The sequence below is a fragment of the Somniosus microcephalus genome, chromosome 33, assembly GCF_052327205.1.
Source record: "Somniosus microcephalus isolate GS21.2 chromosome 33, FLI_Smic_1.0, whole genome shotgun sequence".
In the NCBI taxonomy this organism is placed as follows: Eukaryota; Metazoa; Chordata; class Chondrichthyes; order Squaliformes; family Somniosidae; genus Somniosus; species Somniosus microcephalus.
The window spans coordinates 31,292,784-31,316,864 of NC_141019.1; the positions used below are offsets into that span (position 1 = coordinate 31,292,784).

General features: G+C 46.3%; 1 protein-coding gene across 4 annotated transcripts; it reads right to left on the bottom strand.

Annotated features, from left to right (window-relative positions):
* Window positions 1–23,674, bottom strand: prim1 (DNA primase subunit 1). Of its 4 annotated transcripts, none has more exons than XM_085972918.1 (13): window positions 23,371–23,674; window positions 21,158–21,315; window positions 20,057–20,163; window positions 19,073–19,146; window positions 17,909–18,045; window positions 17,743–17,801; window positions 16,037–16,147; window positions 15,097–15,172; window positions 13,667–13,799; window positions 12,392–12,461; window positions 5,993–6,090; window positions 5,471–5,569; window positions 1–3,144 (listed from the first exon to the last, which is right to left on the bottom strand). In XM_085972918.1, the coding sequence occupies exons 1-13, from the start codon at window positions 23,408–23,410 to the stop codon at window positions 3,059–3,061; spliced, it is 1,248 nt and encodes a 415-aa protein (XP_085829044.1). In that variant the 5' UTR covers window positions 23,411–23,674; the 3' UTR covers window positions 1–3,058. The 4 variants fall into 4 exon arrangements, with proteins under 4 accessions (XP_085829044.1, XP_085829042.1, XP_085829041.1 ...); XM_085972916.1 differs by lacking the exon at window positions 23,371–23,674 and adding an exon at window positions 23,023–23,364 and having other exon boundaries at window positions 16,040–16,147; XM_085972915.1 differs by lacking the exon at window positions 23,371–23,674 and adding an exon at window positions 23,023–23,363.
* Window positions 23,675–24,081: the final 407 nt, after the last annotated feature.

The window sequence follows — 24,081 nt, forward strand, 5'->3', positions numbered from 1 at the left end:
TTGAATAGAAATGGTGGCTGCCTGACACTAGCTGTTTATTACAGACACAGCAGGTATCGGTTCTGCGGGACTGCCTGCTTTGTTCAAGCACAATGTCCTTGCAGTTTGCAAAGTCCACATATTTTCAGTCACAAAATACATTTCTCCCGTTGAGCCTCTGAATGTTTCTCTCTTCCAATTTTCACCCCATCTCCTGAAGATGCTGATTCTTTCTGGGGTATGGGTCCACAGGTGCCACTAGCTCTCCAATCCTTCACCCAAGTGGCTATTCTTCATGCGCGAACATAAAAACATTGAGGGGATGACTTTCCGCAGGGGTTCTCCGGCTCATCCATCGCACTTCAGCGGAAGAGCTGAAGAAACCTGCGGAAAAATGGCGCAGGTTTTCCACGGCTCTTCTGCCAAAGGTACGACAGCTGAGTGGAAGAACCCCCCACCACCACAGAAATAACATTCCGAGGAGCAGGAGAATCTTATCATGGAGGATATTCAGAGCCAAGCCTGATCATTTGTGCACTCTTTTGTTTGGCTGTCACTTGATTTTAAATGTTAAATGATTACTGTTGAATGAGAACTTCATATCTGTTTTCAGAGGAAGAGGACGACAAAATACCAGCGGTATAAGGGAACCTAAAAATATCGTCAATGGGAGGAATTTACTGGATTTAATACAAGTTTTTAAAAATGGTAATGGAGAAAATAATGGGACTCAAGACAGACAAATCTCCAGGAGCTAAATGATTTCCACTCTAGGCGATTAAAAGAAACAGGTGGGAAAATTACACATGCACCAAAGCTCTCTAGATTCAAGAGCTGTGCCATTGGATTGGAAGATTGCAAATGTCAGTCCATTATTTAAGAAGGGATTTTTTTTTGGGTGGGGACAGAGGAAGGAGAGAGAGAAACCAGATAACTATAGACCTTTCAGTTTATCAATTGTGGGGCAGTTACTGGAATCTATCATCAGAGACAGTCACTGAGCACTTGGACAGACATCAGTTGATCAAAGAGTGTCAGCATGGATTTGTGATGGGTATGTCATGGCTGACTAATCTAGTTGAATTTTTTGAAGTCACGCACAAGATGGACAGGGGAGTGTCTATGGTTGTTGTTTACATGGACTTCCAGAAGGCATTTGATAAGGTTCTGCACAAGAGATTGTCAAAAATGAGAGCACGTGGAATTGAAGGTAACCTTGTGATATGGGTTGGTAATTAATTGGAGGAAGGAGGCAGAGAGTAAGGATAAAGATTTCATTCTCTGATTGGCAGGATGTGACAAGTGGTATTCTCCAGGGATCTGTACAGCTATTCACCATATAGATTAAATATTTGGATGAAGGAAGACAGAGTTGTATATCCAAATTTGCAGATAACACTAAGTTAGAAGGCACAGTAACTTGTGTGGATGGGCAGAGGAAGTTACAAAGGAACATAAACACACTAAGTGAGTGGGCAAAACTATGGCAGATGGAGTTCAATAGGGGGAACTACGAGGTTATCCACTTTGGATCTGAGAAAACCAACTTAGAATATTTTCTTAATGGTGAAAGACTAGGAGCTGTGGAGGGACAAAGATATTTGGGTGTCTATGTACCCCCATCACTAAAAGCTAGAGCAGATGCAAAAAGTAATCAAAAAGGCTAATGGAATGTTGGCCTTTACCCTCAAAGGGATTGGAATTCAAAAAAGTGAGGAAGTGATACTTCAGTTGTACAGAATCTTGGTCAGATCCCTTCTGGAGCACTGCACCTAAGGAAGGATATACTGGCCTTTGAAGGGGTACATCACAGATTCACCACAATGATACCAGGACTTAAAGGGTTAAATCATGAGGAGTGGTTGCATAAACTTGGCTTGTATTCCTTTAGCTTGGAAAGTTGAATGGCGATCTAATCAAGGTATTTAAAATGATTAAGGGATTCCATAGGGTAGAAACAGAGAAACGGAGATCGATAGATTTTTGTTAGGTAAGGGCATCAAGGGATTTAGAGCTGAGGCGGGTAAATGGAGTTGACTTACAGAGCCGCCATGATCTAATTGAATGGCAGAACAGGCTCGAGAGGCCGAATGCTCGATTCCTGTTCCCATGTTACACGTGTTCCTCCCTTCCCACTGTGCCAGCCCGGAATAACCTCGTGGCACAGAAATTAAGGGCAGTGGTGACCTTAAGCACTGGCTGATGTTAAAAGGGCCAACGTGGAACAGTATGGGAAGTGGAGAAGCAACACTGCAGGCATTCCCTGAAGTTTGGAGAATAGTTGTCTACACTGCTGCCCCAGCTGAAATCAGTTAACTCAGCAAAAGGCAGGGGTCAAATCAGGGACCTTAGTGGTCTGTGTGGCTCAATGCTTTGGCAAGTGCATTTACCAAGTGAGTCATTCGGAGAACTCTGCATTTCTAATACAATAGTTTTTAAAAGAACATGGCTGATCTAAAACAAAATCCAGTGCTAGGGTCACATCAAGGGAGGAAAACTAAGAATCAATAGTAAAGAATCAACAAATAACTGGTTATTTAATTTACAGACTGGTTAGTTTCCCATGGCATTGCTCATGGACAAAACCTTTTTTTTGTTCCGGCCTCTCTGGACCTACTCATAAATTGAGTGCCTGGTTTCCAAGGGCCCTGGGCTTGACCTATAACTTAATTACAAATGTCAGGCCTCCAATTTAATTATCATTTCAGTTAGAAAGGCGAGTTTTTAAATATTTGTTACTTGAGCTTGCGTGGTTAAATTTTGTTCCAACTTTTTAAAATGGCAAGCTGCTTCAACTAAACTTTTGAATTGTTGCGGAAGTGTCATTGTTGCCTTTTGTGTTTGCTGTGGAATGCGACTTCCAATCTGATTGATCCTGGTTAACCACATGGCGAGCAGGAACCCATCAGAAAAATCACGCAAAACTTGGCTATATAAATAGATGCTATTAGATACAAAATGATTACACAAAGACCGATAATTAGCAGGCTTGAAACAAGTGTTCCACTGGCCTTCTCAGCTGAAGGCCGTCAGAGGCGATGGAATGCATTTTGGTTAATACTGAAGAACTTTTCAATGTTCATTGCAGATACAGAAGCAAAGTCCAGGAGGCAAACTGGAAGGCAGTCACTGGTTCCAGATCTGATGATTCAAGTCGACAACTTGCTAAAAAGACATTTGAAAAAGGAACCCACTCATTGCTGACATTAAAAATCTCTTTCCATATCTGGAAAAAAATACAAATATATAATCGATGAATCAAACAGGCCCTTTAAATACAAATAGCAAATACAGTATCTGGCTAAAACAGTATTTTTTCTAATTTATAGCTGTACTTTCTTAAAATTCTTTATACTGACCTCATATGCACTATTCCCCACCCAAACGGGAGGTTAGCAACTTGCTCACTGAGTACTCTCAACATCATTCGAACCAGCCACCAAGAGATACACAGGAGTATTCTGAAAGTCTCGTTCTCCCAATGTGCCCTCTTCTTGAATAACAGAAAATGCTGGAAAAACTCAGCAGGCCAGGCAACATCCGTGGAGAGAAAATAGGGTCAACGTTTCGGGTGAAAACCCTTTGTCAAGACTGAAGAAGCACAGGAAATGAAATAGATTAAAAGGCCAGTGGGGGCTGGGAGAGAACAAAAAAAGAGAAGAGAAGTGAAGAGACATTAAGAGGTATTCAAAACCAGACGAGATGGTGATCGGACTAGTGGAGACAAAAGACAGCTCAGATTAGGTGTGAAATACGCTGGCAGAATGGGAGACAGCTGCCATGTGGGAGAGAAAAAAAAGGGGGGGGGGGGGGGGGGGAGAGAGAGAGGAGGCCAAAACAAAGGTGTGGATAAAAAACATAAGTAAAAATGTAATAGGGGCCGAGGTTATGATCTGAAATTGTTGAACTCGATATTGAGTCCGGAAGGCTGTAAAGTGCCTAATCGGAAGATGAGGTGCCATTCTTCGAGCTTACGCCCTCTTCTTGAACTGCCCTGCCTCCCCTGTCATGGCTACTTTAAGGCAAGTGACTTCTTGCTCAGACAGTAGCATTTTTCACTGCCTCCAGGACTTACATAAAGTTGCAGTACTCGAGCAGTGAATCGCACAACGTGTGCTAACTGTAGAAACTTGTGGGATGTGTCTTGGGTTGTCAGACCACAGCAAACCACTTGCCCCAGTCATGCTCAGTATCCTGATAGTGTTGCATTTGTTGGGGTCCCATTCTTTGGACAAGATGTTAGAGGTTCCCCCCCCCCCACCCCACTCTTCTGCCTGCTCAAGTATTGCCACCCGACTTTTAAAGCCAACCTGAACAGCAAGGTTTTTATTTTCCAGGTGTCTTGGCCAACACTGCTCCCTCAACCAACACCATCTAAACAGATTGACTGGTCATCCATCTCTGTTGTCGATGGTCGGACACTGCAGGTACAGAATGACTGCTGCGTCTGCCTACATAATAGCCACTTCACTCCAAAAGCAATTAATTGTGTGGAGCGCTCTCAGATGTTGATCCTATGTTATATAAATGCGAGCATTTCATTTCTTTTTCATAATTCAGGAGGAAGAGGCATAAACCTCTAGCCAAAAGCAAGATACTGCAGATGCTGGAAATCTGAAATAAAAAACAAAAAATGCTGGAAATACTCAGCAGGCCAGGCAGCATCTGTGGAGAGAGAAACAGAGTTAACGGTTCAGGTCGATGACCTTTCGTCAGAACTGGAGAAAGTTAGAAATGTAACAGGTTTTAAGCAAGTGTAGGGGCTGGGTGGGGAGGGAAGGTCTGTGATAGGGTGGAAGACAGGAGAGATTATATGACAAAAGGAAATGGTAAAGGGACAAGTAAAGAAACAAAAGATGGACCTAGGGGAGGTGTAAATGGGAATAACAGAATCAACAACAGCTGCCATCTGAAGAAATGGGAGCCGAGGTTATAGTCTGAAATTGTTGAACTCAATGTTGAGTCCAGAAGGCTGTAAAGTGCCTAATCGAAAGATGAGGTGCTGTTCCTCGAGCTTACGCTGAGCTTCATTGGAACAGTGTAAGAGGCCGAGGACAGAGAGGTCAGAGTGGGAGTGGAGTGACTGGTCATCGACCTGAAATGTCAACTCGGTTTCTCTCTCTCTCTCCAGTTGCTGCCTGACCTGCTGAGCATTTGCAGCATTTTCTGTTATTATAAACCTCTAGCCCTTTACTTTACGAGCAATATTCTCCCAAACCACAAGAATTAAAAATTTTTTAAAAACGGAGCTCAAGCAACTCTTTACACTTGAGAAAAGCTTCTCGACTTAAAGCAAACTCACTCCTTATGGTTTAATTCTGTAACTTGAAACATTCCAAATTTTCTCACACACTAAACAAGAGATTCCCAGTAAAAGCAATGGCTCTTTCCAGGAAAAACTTAGTAGGCCTGCACTAGCTTTCCTCAGAGCTCCGTATTTTGGCATGTTCATGCCGTAACATTTTTCCGGAATATCCCGAATGATACTCACCACTCTGTTGCAGCAGCTGGCCCTTTCGTGACTGCTCCATCTTGTCTATAAATTGTTCAAAAATCTTGATGGGCCCCAGGAGACTGGTTTTCTTATAATCTGAGTGCAGAGAAATTAAAAAGGAATTCATTTCACCCATGTGCACTACACTTCCTCGCAAAGGAATTCTGTTTGGTATTCAGTTTGTTAGTTCCCATCATTGGAAAAAAAAATCTATCGTGTCCCCATTTAATTATTCTTCCCAATTAAAATGAGCCTTTGCTCCTGGACTAGGAATGGAAACAAAACCAAAAACCCTCCACAAAGTACTGCTCTGATCACTATCCATCGACATCTGCAGGCCACTTTGATGGCATACTAGAGCATGACCAGCACCCCTGGAGCCAGAGCCCACCAGAAGTCAAGAACTTCAGGGGAGGAAGATGACAAAAATGGGTGATGACTGGTTTTAGGAGAAGTGATCTGATGATTTATTGGATTTCTCCCCCACAGGAAAATTCACAATCTCGCGTATATATTTACCTCTGGTGCGACGCTTCACCTCCGGTTCCTCACCGTTCTCAGTGCTTCTATCCTGCTGCTCTTCATCAACTTTCCTATCAAGTTCCTTGCAAAGAGAACTGAAAGACAACACAGCATCAGGGATTATCCTGCTGTTAATTACAGCAGCACTCGCATTCCCTCCCCGCTTCTCCTGAAGGCATCGAAGCAGTGTTGGGATAAGGTTACGCGGGTAGCGGGTGCTCTTGAACACCTAACCCATTACTCGCGTGAGTTTAGACAGATTGTGCCTGCACACTGTCAGACAGTGAATGACATCATGGTTGAACATCGTGAAAGTTAAAAGTTTAACAGTTGAACTATTTTGGATCTTAAAGCAACAGGGTTGCCTGGAAGTGTCGTAAAAGGAATGCATTGTCAGGCTTTCCAAGATATAAACAGGATGACATTGAAGTATCGTGAGGAGAAGCCATTGCTTGTTTTCTGAAATGTGAAGTGCTTGTGTAAGGGAATGAGTGTTAGTAATGACATCACCCATGAATGGTTAATGTTTAGTTTTGGGGTAATAAACATGGGAAGTAGGTATCCATTAGATACAGGTAACAACTGGTCAAAGATGCTAGAAAATGTTACGTCAGGAAATCTCGTGTAGGGGAAATGGTTCTGAGGTAACCAATTGCAAACTGTTTTCATAGATAGAGGATTTTGGAAATAGATATGTCAATATGACGTTTTCCTTTGGTGTCATTAAAAATATGGGCCTAGAAATTCAGTATAGCCACGTTTGGGGCGCTACAGCATGGCGTTCGCTAACTTCTGCATCCGGCGCAACTTAGCGCCACCTTCGCCGATATTCAGTTGCATCGCCCCAAGAGGTTGCTGCTGCGCTAAAGCAGGCGATGCACGACTATCATTAGGCGCTAAGCCGGCGGTGCGGGGCGCAAACACCGAAGGCGGGCGCAGCGTAGGTGCGGCGAGGTGCTCATTGAGGGCAGACAGTCAGGTGCCGGTCAGCACTTAAAGGGGGAGGGTGGAATTGCTTGGCTGCCACACCCTGCACACTGCAGCCCTAAGGCAAGGCCTGAATACTGCTTCTGGAACTGCTCCACGCCCAGGAGAATGGAGAAGGCCAGGGAGAGAGCGCAGCGCTTCGGCGAGGGTGACCTGAGGCTGCTGGTTGGCGCAGTGGACCGCAGGCGCCATATCCTCTTCCGAGGGTGGCAGGAGGCCGCTGCCCGCCGAATATCGGAAAGCATGGAGGGATGTGGCAAACAGGGTCACGTCCAACAGCGTGGTTGGCAGGACACCAACCCAGTGCTGGAAAAAAATTAAACGACCTCACTCGGGTTGTCAGGGTGAGTACCCTTTCCAGTATCCTCCTCATCCCTGCATGTGCACCTCACTTTATGGCCAAACAGGTCTGAAAGCCCTAATGGCCAGCCCTCATCCAGCAGCTATGGGACTGTCATGAAAAGCACTTGCGCAATCAGGACTTTAGACACTGTCAGGGCTATTCGACCATGGGAGGCAGTGCGGGCAAGATCAGGGCTTGACACTGTACTTAGAGGCGGTCCTCCTTTCTCTTGCAGGCCAAACTGGCGCATAACAGAAGACAGCAGCGACAGACCGGGGGAGGCCGTCCTGACCTGAAACAGCTGAGCGACCTTGAGCAGCGAGTGGAGCGGATCATGGCAGGCCGGCTGAGTGGCCCCGTCGCCACTGGAGATGCTGACCCTGTTCTGGGCACCAATGGTAAGGTCATCACCTTTTTGACCTCTCCCTTTCCACTTGCACCTCACACCAGCATCCTTTGCCACTATCGAACCAATGCAGTGCACAGCAGCACTCATGCCTCCCTCGCTGCCGCCCTGTCCTCATTCTAAAGCAACTCTTGTGCCTCCCTGCTTTCAGATGGTGACTCGCCAGGTGAGGAGGCGGCCCCTCAAGCTGGCACTGTGTCCGAGTCAGACATAGAGGAGGAGGAAGAGGAAGCCAGCCCATCAGGCACACCCTCAGCCGAGGCAGCCCATGGCCATGATGGTGACACGTCTTCCCTGGAGGGGAGCAGGGGGGGGGGGGGAAGGGTCGGAGGATAGTGAAGCTCCGGGGACCAGCGGGCTGCAGCAACGCGGGAGGGGTGGGGAAGCTCGGCGGCCTTCTCCCCGGAGGGTGAGTGCGGCCTCCAGTCCTGCTACGGTGAGTGCAGAGGAGGTGCGGCTCCTAGCGGAAATGGGCGCCCAAGCTGAGCGCAGGCACACTGAGCTCATGGCTGCAGTGGCAAGAATGCCCGACTCCATAGAGTCACTGGCAAGGAGTGTGCAGGAATTCAGTGCAGCACAGGCCAGGAGTCTGCAACAATTCAGTGCAGCACAGGCCAGGAGTCTGCAGGACATCGCGGCAGCACAGGCTAGGAGTCAGTAGGACTTCGCTGCTTCACAGGCGGCTTCTAGCCAAGTGCTCAGTCGTGCCGTGCATTCACTGGCTGCTGTCATGCAGACAGACCAGGGCCACACGGGCACTAACTGCTGCCACACTCGCTGGATCGGCCAGGCATCGCCGGGGCACTCGCTGTGCCGCAGCAGCCCAGCAAGTCTGTGCCTCAGCAGATTGCTGCAGTGCTGGCCCATGCGCGTGCCAATGTATCAGCCGACCAGGGAGTGCCTGTGATCTGTCAGGTTGGCAGCATTCCTGCAGCCAACACTGTCACTCCTCCATTGCAGCTGCCACCAGCTGTTGGCCAGACTGCTGCCGCCCAAGCAGAGTTGGAGCAGTCAGCAGCCGGCCCCTCCAGTCCCAGAGCTGGTCCAGGCTGACCCCCAAGGGCATCTGCCGCCTCATCATCTGACCCTCAGCAGCCTTCCCCCAGCCTTGCTGCAGCCACTGGGGTCCCATTGAGGAGCTGCAGGGCGGGTAGGGGCCAGTCACGGAAGCGAAACAGATCACCCTCGCAGGGGAAAAAGGAGGTGTGGCCAAATGTTTTGTTTTATTTATAAAAGCCGAGACTGGTGTATTTGTTTCATATATAAAGGCCGAGACTGGTGTATTTGTTTTACTTGTAAAGGCCGAGACTGGTGTATGTGTGTTTTTGGGGGGGGGGGGGGGGGGGGGGGTTTCCTCTCCATTAGTTTGTCATGTGGGAAGGGCACAGAGGTATCACAGTAAAAATTTTCTTAAATCGCACTGTCCATGCTTTCTTTTGGAAGTCCTGGTTGCCCTGCTCGGCTGAGGGCTTGTGGAGCGGCTACATTCATCTTCTGCCATTGGCACAAGCCATTCCGAGAGGGGGCCTAGAACCGACTTGCAATAAGCTGCCGACGGGCGGCCCTTGCACTTTCTGCCTCCCTCCTGTGCTGGTCCTCCTCCTCTGGTGGTCCTCCAATGTCTGCTGGCAGTGGCGGAGTCCTGCGGATAGCCAGGTTGTGCAGCATGCAGCACACGACAACGAAATGGGAGACTCGCTCAGGCGAGTACTGTAGGGCTCCCCCGGAACGATCCAGACAGCGGAACCGTTGCTTCAGCACGCCGATTGTTTGCTCAATGATGTTCCTGGTTGCTTGATGGCTGTCATTGAATCCCTCTTCAGCAGGGGTGCTGGGCGCACGGAGCGGGGTTATCAGCCAGGTGCACAAAGGATAGCCTTTGTCCCAGAGATGCCATCCTCGTGGGTGAGGCTGGGCCTCGAACATGTCTGCCACAGAAGTCTGGCGCAGGATGAAGGCATCGTGGCTGCTGCCTGGAAAGCGGGCATCGACAGCTAGGATGAGCTGCCTGTGGTCACACACCAACTGCACGTTGAGCGAATGGTAGCCCTTCCGGTTGCGGTAATCCTCGGCATTCTCGAGAGGTGCCCGCAAAGCCACATGCGTGCAGTCAATGGCGCCCTGCACCATGGGGAAGCCCGCTAATGCTGCAAAGCCCATTGCACGCTCTTGCTGCTCGTCAACGGTCATGGGGAAGGAGATGAACTGACGTCTCCTTCTGAAAAGGGCATTGGTCACCTGGCGGATGCAGCAATGTACCGCAAACTGGGAGATGTTGGATATGTCCCCAGTAGCGGATTGGAAGGAGCCGGTGGCATAGAAGTTGAGAGCCACCGTCACCGACGTCCTGCTCCTCAGCTGTGGCTGCAGATCTCCGCGAAGCAGGTGGCAGATCTCAGTGACCACCACCCTTCTGAATCGCAGCCTCCGAACACACTGCTCCTCAGACATGTTCAGATATGAGAACTGCTGGCGGTATACCCTGGGTGGGTACTCCTTTGCCGACGCCTGTTGCCCCTTCTCCGTCTGGCCATGACTGGCACTCTCCGACGGCGTCTCTGAGCCCTTTGAATGCAATGGAGAAGCCCAACGTTTCCACCCATTGCAGCCCCCATTATATGTTTCCAATCAATGCTATGACACTGAAGTTAAAGACAAGTGCAAAGCTGTGGCATGAAGCCACAAGTACCTGTGCGAGTGTTGAGCCAAACCAGAAAGCTCTCTACCTTTGTCTCTCTCCAAAGATCCGTCTCTCACAAAGAAGGAGTGGTGCAAAATGGCTGCCATTTATACTGCAGGAGGAGTCCCCTTTAATTAGCGCCCAGGAACCGTTCCCCTCTACCAGTCGCTAGGGGCGCCAGGCGCACAATAGGCCAGCACCACGGAATTTCCGGTTCGGGGCGCACAAAGGGCGTTGCACCATGAAATGACGTCAGGATCTGCGCGCACGCAAAGGTTTTGCGCCGCCGCTAAATCTTAACTGAAGTTCGCGAGAGGCGCAGATCGCGCTGCGCCCGGGCGCTAGCCGCTTAGCACCCCACGTCTCCTCCTCCTCCTAAGGCGCTAGCGGCTGGCGCAAACAACTGAATTTCTAGGCCATGGTGTATAAAGGAGCATGGTTTCAACAGTATCTCAGTGTGCTTGAAAGATACAGAAACCGGTAAAATCACACTCGGTGTACAGTTAACGGCCGATCACCTTTCTGTGCATCAATAAAGTCTGCTCCGTATACTCCACTACGAAGTCTCATGTTTACTCGAAACGTGTTGTTGTGAACCAGAGAAAGGAGGTTGCTTAACAGAGCGCAATTCTGTCCTCACCCAGCATCCAAACATGCCATGTTCCCAGTGAGGGAAGTGGTCACCAACGTTCCCGGTCTGGAGGTCCCGCGCAGGCCGCTCTCCGGCTTTTACATGGAAGAAACCGCGCATGCGCGGAAATTTGAATGGGCCGCGCAGCCAGTTAAAGGGACTGCGCAATCCCCTCCCAATAGAAAATGCCGACCTGGATTTCTCCCAAAGGTATTGACGCCTTGCTGGGCTATGGTTCTGTGGGGCCAGGTCACCTTCTCATACTTTGCCCAATGGATCAGTATTCATGTGTGAGCGCTGACAAGGGGTCTTGCGGGCTTTTCAACCACACGGACCATCATGGCCGAGCCCCATCCGTCACCCACACAAGTGCTCTTCCAGCAGGGCCCGCTGGACAGCAATCCGGAGCGGCAACCCTGGGGGAGTGTCGCTTCCCGAAATTAATGGCGCTACAACCAGTTAATGGCGCCTCCCCAACACAACTCAGGCTGGGAAGTCATGACGAGAGGCGTTATGGGATTAAACCAACATCCTTCAACTCAGTTACATGGCACGTTGGAGCATCAATATATGCTACTTGGCCCGTGGCACGATAATCACGGGTAAAAAAATCTGTCACATCAGCAAATCACGCTCGAGTAAACAGTGGCTACAGGTACAAGATGTAATTGATTGAAAGCGGTATTGCTATCAACGGAAACCAGGCTTAGAACTAGCGTGCGTTAATAGCAGGAAGTTCTCTGCACTTAGCCAGGCTGGGGAGAGGGATGGGGTGTTGCAAACCAGCCTCAGCATCCTTGGCAAGGGAAGACAAAATACATCAAACGCAGCCCCCATCCGACAATTCTTGCTAGAAATGTGTGTTAGGGGTGCCAGACAAGGACTGGTTGTGATGCTCCCTCCCCTCACCGCTTTCCGTGAACTAGTCTGATGATACTCACCGACTACTGCAGATACCAAAAAAAACACACACACCCCCTTTTTTTGGTCTTGCATTTCTCCACATATGCTCAAAAGGCACTTCACATTCTATATAGGTTGTCCTGCCCCGTGAAGTTCAAACACAGGCTGTGCCAACATGTAGGTGGCACGGTAGAAAAATTAGGGATAAACAGAGTCAAATGGAAACTCTCAATATTTTGGGATCAACTTTGACATTTTATAGAACCCAAGTTGATGCACTGATGTAGCTAAATTACATCCAGTTACCTGGATACTCAAATGTTTCAATGTCATTCTGTGGCTTACTGAGACTTTAAAGAATCGTCACGTATGGCACTAACAATAAAAAAATCATTTAAGTTGCTTTCTGACTATGTAAAAACAACCAATGCCAATGTCCTTCCTACCTTATTGTAGGCACACTAAAGGGATCAAACTTATCCAAATTCTTCACATCCATAGGCACTGAAATGCGTCCTGAAACAGCAATGACGAGCAAAATATAATACTTGCACGCAGAAAACTTTCAAACAATGGCAGTGGCACTCAACAGAAATGATGTAGCAACACTACAAAACATTAGTGACAGATCAATTTTTTTAGAGAGACTTCAATATTACGTAAGAATTGGGAGCAGGAGTGGGCCATACAGCCCCTCGAGCCTGCTCCGTCATTCAATAAGATCATGGCTGATCTTCGACCTCCACTCCACTTTCCTGCCTGATCTCCATATCCCTCGATTCCCAGAGTCCAAAAATTGATCGATCTCAGCCTTGAATATACTCAACGACTGAGCATCCACAGCCCTCTGGGGCAGAGAATTCCAAAGATTCACCACCCTCTGAGTGAAGAAATTCCTCCTCATCTCAGTCCTAAATGGCCGACCCCTTAGCCTGAGACTGTAACCCCTGGTTCTAGACTCTCCAGCCAGGGGGAAACAGGAAGCCAGGGAAATATTAAAGAAAGAGGCTGATGGAACAGCTTTAGTACATTGCCATTTCATCTGCAAGGTCAGGGGTTCAAATCTAGTCCGGACTGGATAAACATTTTCTCTTTTCCAGTTGCAAAGGAACCTTGCAAGATGAATTTGGGATTGCCTCCAACCAAATCTTTGTGCCCATGAGTTGACAGCACAAAACAGCCAATAATGGCATAAATCAGCTCAGAGAGGCTACAAGGGTGAATGGTGGCAGTAGCAGGCACTCAAGGTTGGCTCTAAGGCACGTCGGTGAGGAATAGGAGAAGGAGCTTTATTTAACTCCAGACCTCACCTGTGCTATATCAGGCCTGGGAGCAATGGATACTGGGTGACAAAAGCAGCAAGTGTTTCATTATCCAGGGTGGACAACGCTCACTTTTGAACACAAAAGGCTATAAATGGAAAAAGATTAAACACTTTTGCATGGACTTATTCAAAAGCCAAAACAAATATCTTTGGCTCTAGGTCATGAGATCTATGACAAGTTATCAATCCCCCCCTGTGGAAGGGGGAGGAGGTACCCAAGAAACCAGATGCTTCACCATCGGGAGGATTAACAATCCACTTAGTCACCTATCAGCTGCAAAGTAGCACTGGCATGGACCTGGAAATATGTCTCCTGACTACCCATTGACCTAGGATGGTGCAAAGCACCATCAACCTTTGAGGGAAGGAAATGAGAGACACACACACACACAATTACCTGTTTTGGGATGGACAGAAAAAGGACTTTTCAGCAGATGGTTGAGACCTTTACTGACATTCACATCCAGACGCGGATAGCAGTACTGCAGCTTGATCTCTTCTAAATGGTGGGTATTCATATTTTTGGTTAACTGTGGAAAACCATTTGATGAATGGCAAGTTCTGCTTCAAAGACAACATAAGCAGCTTGTACGGCGATAACACCAACACACCTCCCCAAGGTTCGCCCCCATTATTTCAATACTAAAATTGACACCACCCAATTTTTTTTTTGTTGAACAAAATGGTCAACTCATTTTCGAGATTTAAAATATTCAGATACTCAGTCATGCAACTAACTATCAGCCATTTGTGACAAAAAACCCAACATTTTTACTTAGAGCTGTATTAAGCAACATTTAACCAGCCGAGAACATTTATAAATACATTGGACAAACACCAGAGAATAAACCCAACACATGACTACAAAGAGTATGAGAGCACACTACATTCCGTACAACCCACCCACCCCCCCCCCCACTCCGCCCCAACTCCTTTCTAAGGTGCCGATTCGTACTGGGGTATGGTTACCACGGACTCCAGGTGACTCACCCAGGTGGCCATTCTTTATATGTGAACCGGGGGGGGGGGACATTCATACACACTCCAAAGTCGTGGTATCAATACAAGGCTCAGAGGTTAATCATAGAACCAATTCCTTGTAACTCACTCGGAATTTCCACGGTCTTCCTCGGTGATGGATTAAAAATAAGAGCAATTATCCAACCACAGGATAAAGCCCATTTCAGATCCTGCTCAATCAACTGTAAGTTAATAAAGTTAAAACAATCAAGTTGCAAACAGGAATTCTCTGGTATGAATGTCATCGTGCATTGACAGCATGGCACGCTCTGGCTGTTAATATCGGTAATTGACAGCTGCGACTGCTTGAATAAAGCAAGCAGGATTAATAGAACAGCTCTCCAATAGCTTTGTGGGTAAATGCACCACATGATGTGGGAGTAAGCCGTACAGACCAGATTCAATCGCCAGTTTGTGCCCAGTTGGCTAATCTCAGTGCTATAGGGGGATGGAGAGAGAAAATATCAATGCAGTGCTCCCCTGTGCAAGGGCATGTGGATGGTTAGGCAAGGACATGATGAGGTCCGTTGCAATGCACCGCTCAAAAAACCTGCTGACACGCTGTCTTGGCATATACACGAATGCGGATTTGGGTGAGGAACTAGAGGCTTCCAATACTCGTGCAACTGTACTCTAGCAAGGCAGTGCTTTCGGAGGAAAAAGCGGAAAATATTTCATGATTTGAAGACGCGCGAATTTCGATGCATCAGTTTATGTTGTCATCGGTTTTCCTCAACTGCATGGTTCTTTGTAATCGCTCTCAGGTATGTTATTGGCTAATCAAGGTTGGATTAGGCGACCACTTACGCTGTGTTGCAACACTTTCCAGCGCTCGGCTGAATTCCGCGCTTTGACAAAATCTATTTGCAATCCCTCTCGAAACTGTGCACGGTTGTTAAAGAAGATACCGCCATCGTCTCATGCAAATATCTCAACAGATTTTAACCACAGAAGTGGAAGCTTAAAGAAACAAATCTTACCACTAGACCAACTCTTGCGAGGAACTTAACATTCTGTTCTTTTGCGATAGAGAACGGAACAGTTGTGCAATACTAATCTAAGAAGTTGCTGTGTAACATATGCTGGGACAAATTGACCCGGTTATTTACAGCAGGAGTCTTTGTTGCACTTTTGCATCATGCATGGTTACACTGCAAAATCTGCTGTAAATACTTATCAGATGATTAGAACAGCAACTATAAAACAGGGGTCCAATTTATAGTAAGCGGAGTTTTAAAAAATTCAGTTCAGTCTCGGGATGTGGGCGTCGCTGGCAAAGCCAGCATTTGTTGCCCATAGCAGTTTGATACAACCGAGTGGCAGTTAAGAGTCCACCAAGAACTGGACGAAAGCTGCTTAAACTCTTTCGCCTTTCCTCAATGAAAGGCGCATGGCAGACCTGGCGAGAAGATTCCTCCGATTCTAACCATATTAATACTCATATCAAATCTGCTCAATTAATGCTGAAGTTGATAGCACCGGTGGGATCACTGCTCATGGTCACTGGAACGCTGGTCTCCAGACTCATTTCGTTCAAAATATTTACCAGACAGAAAAGGCAATCACTCTTCCCATCTGGACTGGATTGAAGAACAGGTCCAGGGCGAGGACAGAAATGTTCAGAGACACTGCACCAAGCGATCTGCCGCAGCAATTAAATTCAAACATCAATGCAAAAAAAAAAAAGGAATTTTAAAAAAAGTTAACCATAGATTGACCAAATATTGCTAATTCCAATGAAAGGATATCATCAGGAGCCAAAGCTAGGACTTTCTGCCAGGTTTCTTTACTGTCAAAGATGTGTTGTTTATTCATGGCATAGTCTTCAAAATAACTATTTATCACTTTGATAGCTTGCCTACAGGTGGATCAAAAGCAATGGTTAGCAATAGGGCTGACACGGTGAATCGTCACCAACCAATCGTTCCCACCCCAGATCACCTCTGCATCACACAAGCAGAAAATGACTTGGATCTGGGCTTTTAAAAAGCCAAGACGTCAAATTCAGTGCCCAGCGAAACAAGCATAATCAACCGATTTACAATTTCCACAAAAATGCAAACATAATCAAGAGTATGAACCCAATAATACAATCAACACTCAACACTCCCATAACACAAGTCATAAAAATGCAATTTCACTTATTCAATCACCATAAAATCAACAGCCTGAACATAATACACATTATGCAGCATATCCTCGGACTCACTGAGCAATGCCACAGGAGATCTGCTGGTTATTGTAGAATATAAGCTTAACATATGCTCACACTTCGGTTCATCACGCCTTGCAATCACACTCGCAATCAACAGAAAACAATACCAGAGCCACAATATCTAGTGCCGTGGTTAACCTTCCCACAAAGGTAGGGTTCGGATCCCCAGCCTGGAGTAATTAGCCACTGAACTCACCCAGTGTTTATTCATCAATTATACCTTTTAACCGTAAAAATGACACATACTTTTGGACCATGCATTGCGTTTTAGATGGTATAATAATGGTATCATACAACAGCACTAGACGAATGAGAGGGGATCTGATTGAAACGTATAAAATTCTGACAGGGTTAGACAGACTGGATGCAGGGAGGATGTTTCCCCTGGCTGGGGGGGGTCTAGAACGAGGGGTCACAGTCTCCGGATACGGGGTAGGACATTTAGGACTGAGGTGAGGAGAATTTCTTCACTCAGAAGGTGGTGAACCTGTGGAATTCTCTACCACAGAAGGCTGTGGAGGCCAAGTCACTGAATATATTTAAGGAGATAGATAGATTTCTAGACGCAAAAAGCATCAAGGGGTATGGGGAGAGAGCGGGAATATGGTATTGAGATAGAGGATCAGCCATGATCACATTGAATGGCGGAGCAGGCTCGAAGGGCCGAATGGCCGACTCCTGCTCCGATTTTTCTATATTTCTATCTCCTGCCATTACAAGGCAGTGATCCAACTACAGATTGATATTCAGATGCCTTCATAAAGACTTGCATTTCTATAGCACCTTGCTCAACCTCAGCATGCCCAAAGCGCTTCACAGCCAATGAAGTACTTTTGAAGTGTAGTCACAGCTGCAATGCAAGGAAATTTGTGCACAGTAAGGTCCCACAAATGGCAATGAAATAAATGACCAGATAATCTGCTTTAGTGATGTTTGTTGAGGGATAAATGTTGGCCAGGACACTGGGAGAACTCCCCTGCTCCTCTTCAAATAACGCCATCAGATCTTTGACAGCCACTCGAGAGGACAGGTTCGCATCTCAAAGGCAGTGCAGCCTAGATTATGTGCTCACATTTCTGGAGTGGGGCTTGAACACTCAAGAGGCGAGAGTGCTAGCAATGAGCCAAAGCTGACACTTAATCCACAAAACGGGACTGGCGCCTTATACCCACACTTGGGTATCGGATATTCTCCACAAAACCATAGATAGAACTATTTTCTTACTCTACTGCACTCACTGAATCGAAGGATGAATGGGATGAGACAGATGTACTTTCTTGATTGTATCTGTTCCGCCCTGTAAAAGAGCCGCCAACATGTAACATTACAAACTGATGGCAGAATGGTCACATGCTGTGCTTTCTGTAAAAGGGAAATCAATCTCACGGCTTACACGATACGTACCTTAACCACACTCAGGTACTCTGCAACAGCGGACCGAGCTGCCGGGGAGAGATTCCGTGCAGTTTCATCACAGACCCAGCAATGGACCCCTCTTCGGCCAGAATATACCCAGAGTCGATGCTGAAACCCAAAGTCCTCTGTGATGTGAACACAGGAAACCTGTATTAGATCAAATGTTTGACTTGTCCACGGGCACCTGCGACACTGAATTTCAGAATACATGTACCACTAGATTCCTATTACTACAATAATGCTAGTGCAGTTTAAAAAGGGTCACATTTTACTCTCTATCGTTCCCCCAGTTTTCTTTCAAGAACAGTGCAGTATATTGGAGCTCCAATCTATTGTGCCACAAAATGACCGGACAAGGGTCTGAGCCACATGGCAAGTTGCTGATTACACAGAATGTACAGCAAAGAAACAGGCCATTCGGCCCACCTGGTCCATGTCAGTCTTAATGATCTTGGCACACGGGGAGGCAGCGAGTCTAGATCAATTGCTTCCACATAGGGAGCAAGAGATGAGCCATCCCAGCAAAGCAATGAGCAGACGCCACGGGGAGCCCAGGCTTAGTGATGAAACATGGGAACATGGTGTTCTATCTTTAGGAAATGCTGATCAGCAGCAGCACATTCAAGAGGTCAACCACTTTCTGGTAGCTTATTAAAGAAGAGCTAATGAATGTGTTTCGAAAAATCGAGTAGTTTCTATTTTCACCAGTACTTGAAATCAACATCCATTTTATGGCTGGGAAACAAAGCAAGTATCTCCATGAGGTTAAGGCGTTGCCTGGCGTGTTGACCGAGACAGACCAAACTACCCCAGGTTCAATCTGTGCTCAGCTCAGCTAGCAGTAAACACGTCACAATTCACTTCAACACTCCAGGAGGCGAGGGAAGAGGAGAACAAGGAGGAAACCAACACAGGTGGAGCTCGTGTTCCTGAACATTACCGGTGAGCCCTGTTGGAACGTGCGATGCTCTCCACTGCCCATTAGCTCGCTGGCACGCGCTCAAGGACAAAGCCACTTGGGCCAAGTATCAAAAGGCTGGAGGCCGCTGTGTAACTGTAGCCCGGAAAGAGCCAGTGGCTTCAGGAGAACACAATCGGGTGAAAAAGGCAAGCAGCAGAATTACTGGTGGAAGAAAAACCACGCAATTTTACCTCCCAATGCTCTGTCCAGAATCTTGATAGCAATGGTCATTAGTGGCCAACACTTGTGGCAAATGTCTGCAGAGCTGAAGAATACAAAATAACTTGACTGAAATCTATCAGTATAATTCTAGACATTCGATGTCGACATGAACAGAACCAGCTACGATGGTTATCTACAGCAGACATTAGAACGTTGAACCATGACAATGTGAGCCACTCCCCTCTCCCACCCCTTCAAACATCAACCCGCAGAAGACTTATTATAAACAGTAGAATTCTCCCATGACCCACAAACAAGTTCACCAGTGGCAAATCTAATCGGAGCCAAAATCTCCCATTAATTGGATTTTTGGGTTCCATTTGACTAAATATAGGAATACCTACCTAGTCAGTTTGCCAACAGTTCCAGATTACTGAAACACACAGGTTGTGTCCACATCTTTCAAACTATTGTATATAATGCTCATACTCATTTATCTTTCTCCAATTTCTGCTGAAACTGTGGAGTAAATGAAAATGCAATAGTCGCCCTTTCTCCCAGTAACATCACACAGCTCACAGGGCACCTCAAAGCTCCTTGGCAAACATACCTGCCTAGCACGAAAGAGGCAGATGTAATTCCCCCCCCACCCACACTTTACTCTGGTTCACGATGTTACACTCTCCAAACGCCAAGGTACTTCAGCATCCTTGGTCCGCAATTCTACTGTTGGGATAAGGGGGCTGCTTTTAGCAGTGTCCATGCAGGGAGTCAGTGCCTGGACAGTGCTCTCCCGCAAGCCAAACTACAGAAGCGCCAATTGTAAAAGCAATTTATTCCAGTCCTGACCAAAGGTCACTGACCTGAAACGATGACTCAGTTTCTCTCTCCACAGATGCTGCCTAAGCTGCTGAGTGTTTCCAGCATTTTGTTTTTACTGTAAAAGCATCCTTGGGGTTTAGCACTGGAAGACGCTGGGTCCGTGCAAAAAAGGACTCGAAGCATCGGCATACCTGCAACAGGTTCTGACGTCATCATAGTCTGTCATATCAATATCAAAGACCAGCTCTTTCGTTTTGGCCTGGAAGGTTCCTGACTTCACAGAGTTATGCTGGCTAGGCTACAAAAGAAAAAAAAAACTGAACAGTTAGGAATTGCTGGCAAAAACTTCCACCCCCACCTCACTAATTTTCTCAGCAGGTGCATGGGAACACCATCACCTCCAAGTCACACACCATCCTGACTTGGAAATATATCGTCATTCCTGGGTGCAAATCCTGGAATTCCCTCCCTAACAGCACTGTGGGAGCACCTTCACCACACGGACTGCAGCGGTTCAAGGCGGTGGCTCACCACCTCCTTCTCACGGACAACTAGGGATGGTCAATAAATGCTGGCCTTGCCAGCGACGCCCACATGCCAGGAACGAATAAAAAAACACCTTGGTGAGCTATGACGTCAAGTGCCCGCTGGTGCTTTGCCCAACTGGTTGTTATTAATAACGAGCCTTCAGAGCATTCACAGGTTGTCTGAACGTGCAGCAGGGTAGCTGACCCTGATACGAGACAACCACACAAAAACACAACCTCTAACGGTGGTTGCTGGATAGCAATCAGGATTTCCCTGGACAATTTTCCCACCCTTTACCCAGGGGCGCCAAAGTCAACTGCAGTTCGTATCCCTACTGTTACCCTGGCTGCAGTCAGCTAAACGACTCAATATGTCAGTCAATGCATCCATCACGTGTTAAACCCGGTATGTAGGGCACACATTTCATTGAAAACTCCGTATAAGCACCTGCATTACTGGTTACTCCTGCAGGTGGTGCTGTGATGGATATTTTCAATGTTAAAAGCATCACTCAGACACACAATAGCTGCTATTTAAGATATTACCGAGATTTCACAAACCAGGCACCAGGTTCCCACAAATCACTCAAAATGTTTTCCAAAAATGCCTTCACTCTTTATTCACAACACCACGGGCGATCAACTAGTATAAAATTAACACTGATGCCTGGAACATCACGATTATTAAAATTTGTACATGTGAAGGCAGTTTTCTAGCCAGTCTACGAGATTGGAGTCATTTGAAGTACTGTTCCCAAGAGTTACCTTGCAAGAGTAGACAGCTCCAATGTCGATCTTATAAGGGACCATTTTCTGCATCTCTTTCTCCAGTTCATTCTGATCGTTAAAGGACTGGTAACGTACGTAGATGTCATCCTTCAGGGTGAAGGAGAATTCTCGATTCTGGAAATAGTTCCGAGGGACTGTTGACACAAAAAGAGTGAGTAACTATCCAACCGCTAGCCTCTGGTAAAGGTACTGAGCCACACAGACCAGGACACACTTTTCTAAGAAACATACTATAGAATTCATCAATGGGGTCACTAGTTTATTTAGCATATTGGAACAAATACACTCCAGGAAAAATTGCACATAAACCAATAAACTTTCATATTATGTAATTGGCTTCTTGCGAGTTACTAAATTCACTTTTAAACTGTACCCATCTTCAATCACCAGTGGCAGATGTGCAACCACTGGTATTTCACCATGGTTATTCAGCTCAAAGTGCTATCTCCTGTCACAACCCAAGTTTGGGAGGGGGAAAAATATCTAATTGCATGGCTGTGTGTTTTTTTTGTTTTAAAAAACAGTTCCAGTGGACACTTTCAAAATTTACACCTTTACACTGCACTGAAACCCTAGTGACAACAGATGTGTGTGTGTCAGGGTGCGAGATGCTCTCGTGCCTGCATTTATTGCCTATCCTTTGTTACCCTGGCTTGTTTTTTTCTTTGACAACCGAGTGACTTAAAAGCACTTTAAAGACAATAGTGTGGGACTGGAGTCACGAGTAGGCCAGAGCAGGTAGGGAAGGCAGGTTCCCTTCTCTGCAGGGCATCCATAACTCATTGGCTTTTTAAACAACAATCCAGAAGCTTTTCATGGTCATTTTTCTTCTGCTGCCAGCCTACAAAGTACAACATAGATTAGAATAGGTGACAGTCAATTTACATTTTGAACAGTGAAAATAGTGCCATGAACCAGCTCTGAAGCATCAAGAGATGGTATTTAACATACAAAACCTGTGCAGAACTATTCTGAAATGTTGTGTAAATGGCAGCAAGCTTGGTGCATTATCGCATAAGTTACATGGCAGACTTGTTGCATTTTAGTATTTTTTGTGGTTGAAACTGTTAAGTCTGTGTGTTCCAGTTGTATTAAGATTAATTACTGACACAGACTACAAGAATAAAGTTTCAACAGGTCTTTACTAGTTGGAGGTCAGGACTATACTAACAGCAATATCACTACACTATGCTTATATACCGGTGTGGTCACCACCAGTATTACGTATACAGCAGCCAGAGAAAGTAGTACATCTCTTAAGGTGGAACAGGTTACATACACCACAGAAACGTGGATTTAAATGCAATTCTTTCCATAACTAATTTCCCCTTGTTCCTTCCAATAGTTTTGCAATTGGTTGCAGCTTGCCCCATAAAAATCTCAACTGTTGACAATCATCTGCCTTGGTAGCTATGAAGCAGTCTAAACAGGAGGCTGGATATGCTAAATTCATACAATATGTAGCAATTTACAGTTGTCAATAAGATATAGGACAGCAATTAAATTGCAGGGTTCTGACCTGTCCTAACTCAGAACAGATATCAGAATGCAGAGCTTTCTTGCATCACTAGACTTTCCATTAAATAATATCCTGTAGCTCCCATATTACCACCTCAGGGTATTTATACTTTTAAACATTTATGATATTTTAGATTACAGCACAAGGGGGAATTAATATGCAGCAATAAAATACGTCGATTTAATTATATAGAGGTATCTTTGGAAAAGAAACAACACGTGGGAGCAAGTTCATTCAGTTTTACACGAAACCTTTTGCACAGTAACAGAGTAGCGAAAGCTACTTGCAGAAGAAAAACTTTTATGTTATATTTCCTCCTTACCACCACCATAGCTTAGCCACCTGAAGTACTGAGGGTATGGGAAAAGACGTCTGTAATAAATGGGGAGTAAATCTGGTAATTCAGCCGCATCGTACCGACTCTCGGTTAACGCCATTTTCCGAAGCGCGACTGCAAAAAAAAAACCGCGCGGAAAACAGTCAACCGGAACCGCTCTCCCCGCACCGGAAACCGCCCGCCAAGCCTGCCGGTCTGCCGGGACTGTGTGCGTCTTTCTTCCCTCAAACCTGCAAATTAAGAGGGCATCTCAAAAAAATGTTTGCCAACTATTTTTTTGGTTGATTTTCCATCCCCTTTTCCAAACATTAAAGACAATGATGCATTTTATACCCTTTTTTGGTTGTTGTTTTCCATCCCCTTTCCCAAACATTGAAGACAATTTTTATACGGACCTGTTTCTGGCTGGGGCAGGAGAGCACCTCATATAAAAGTTAGCTACTGCGTGACATTTGGCTCAAGGTGTTCTCCTGCACTAGTTTTAATCGCCTAAATGGGGCGGAGAGAAGTTTTCCAGATTTTGTTTCCCTAATTGGCCTGGGTTTTTAATCTATCCTATTTGACCCTGAGCTGAGTGTCCGACCCCATGTCCTCTCCATCATCAAGTCCGCCTACTTTCCCCTCTGTAATATCGCCCCTGCCTCAGCCCATCCGCTGCTGAAACCCTCATGCATGCCTTTGTTACCTCCAGACTCGACTATTCCAATGCTCTCCTGGCCGGCCTCCCACATTCCACCCTCTGTAAACTTGAGCTCATCCAAAACTCGGCTGCCCATGTCCTAACTCGCATCAAGTGCTGTTCACCCATCACCCCTGTGCTCACTGACCTACATTGGCTCCCGCTCCAGCAACGCCTCAATTTTAAAATTCTCATCCTTGTTTTAAAACGCCTCCAATTGTAACCTCATTCAGCCCAACAACCCTCCAAGATCTCTGTGCCCCTCCAATTATGGCATCTTGTGCATCCTCGGTGTCAACGCTTGTCTGCATATGCTCCTGTGAAGCACCTTGGGTCGCTTTACTATGTTAAAGGTGCTATATAAA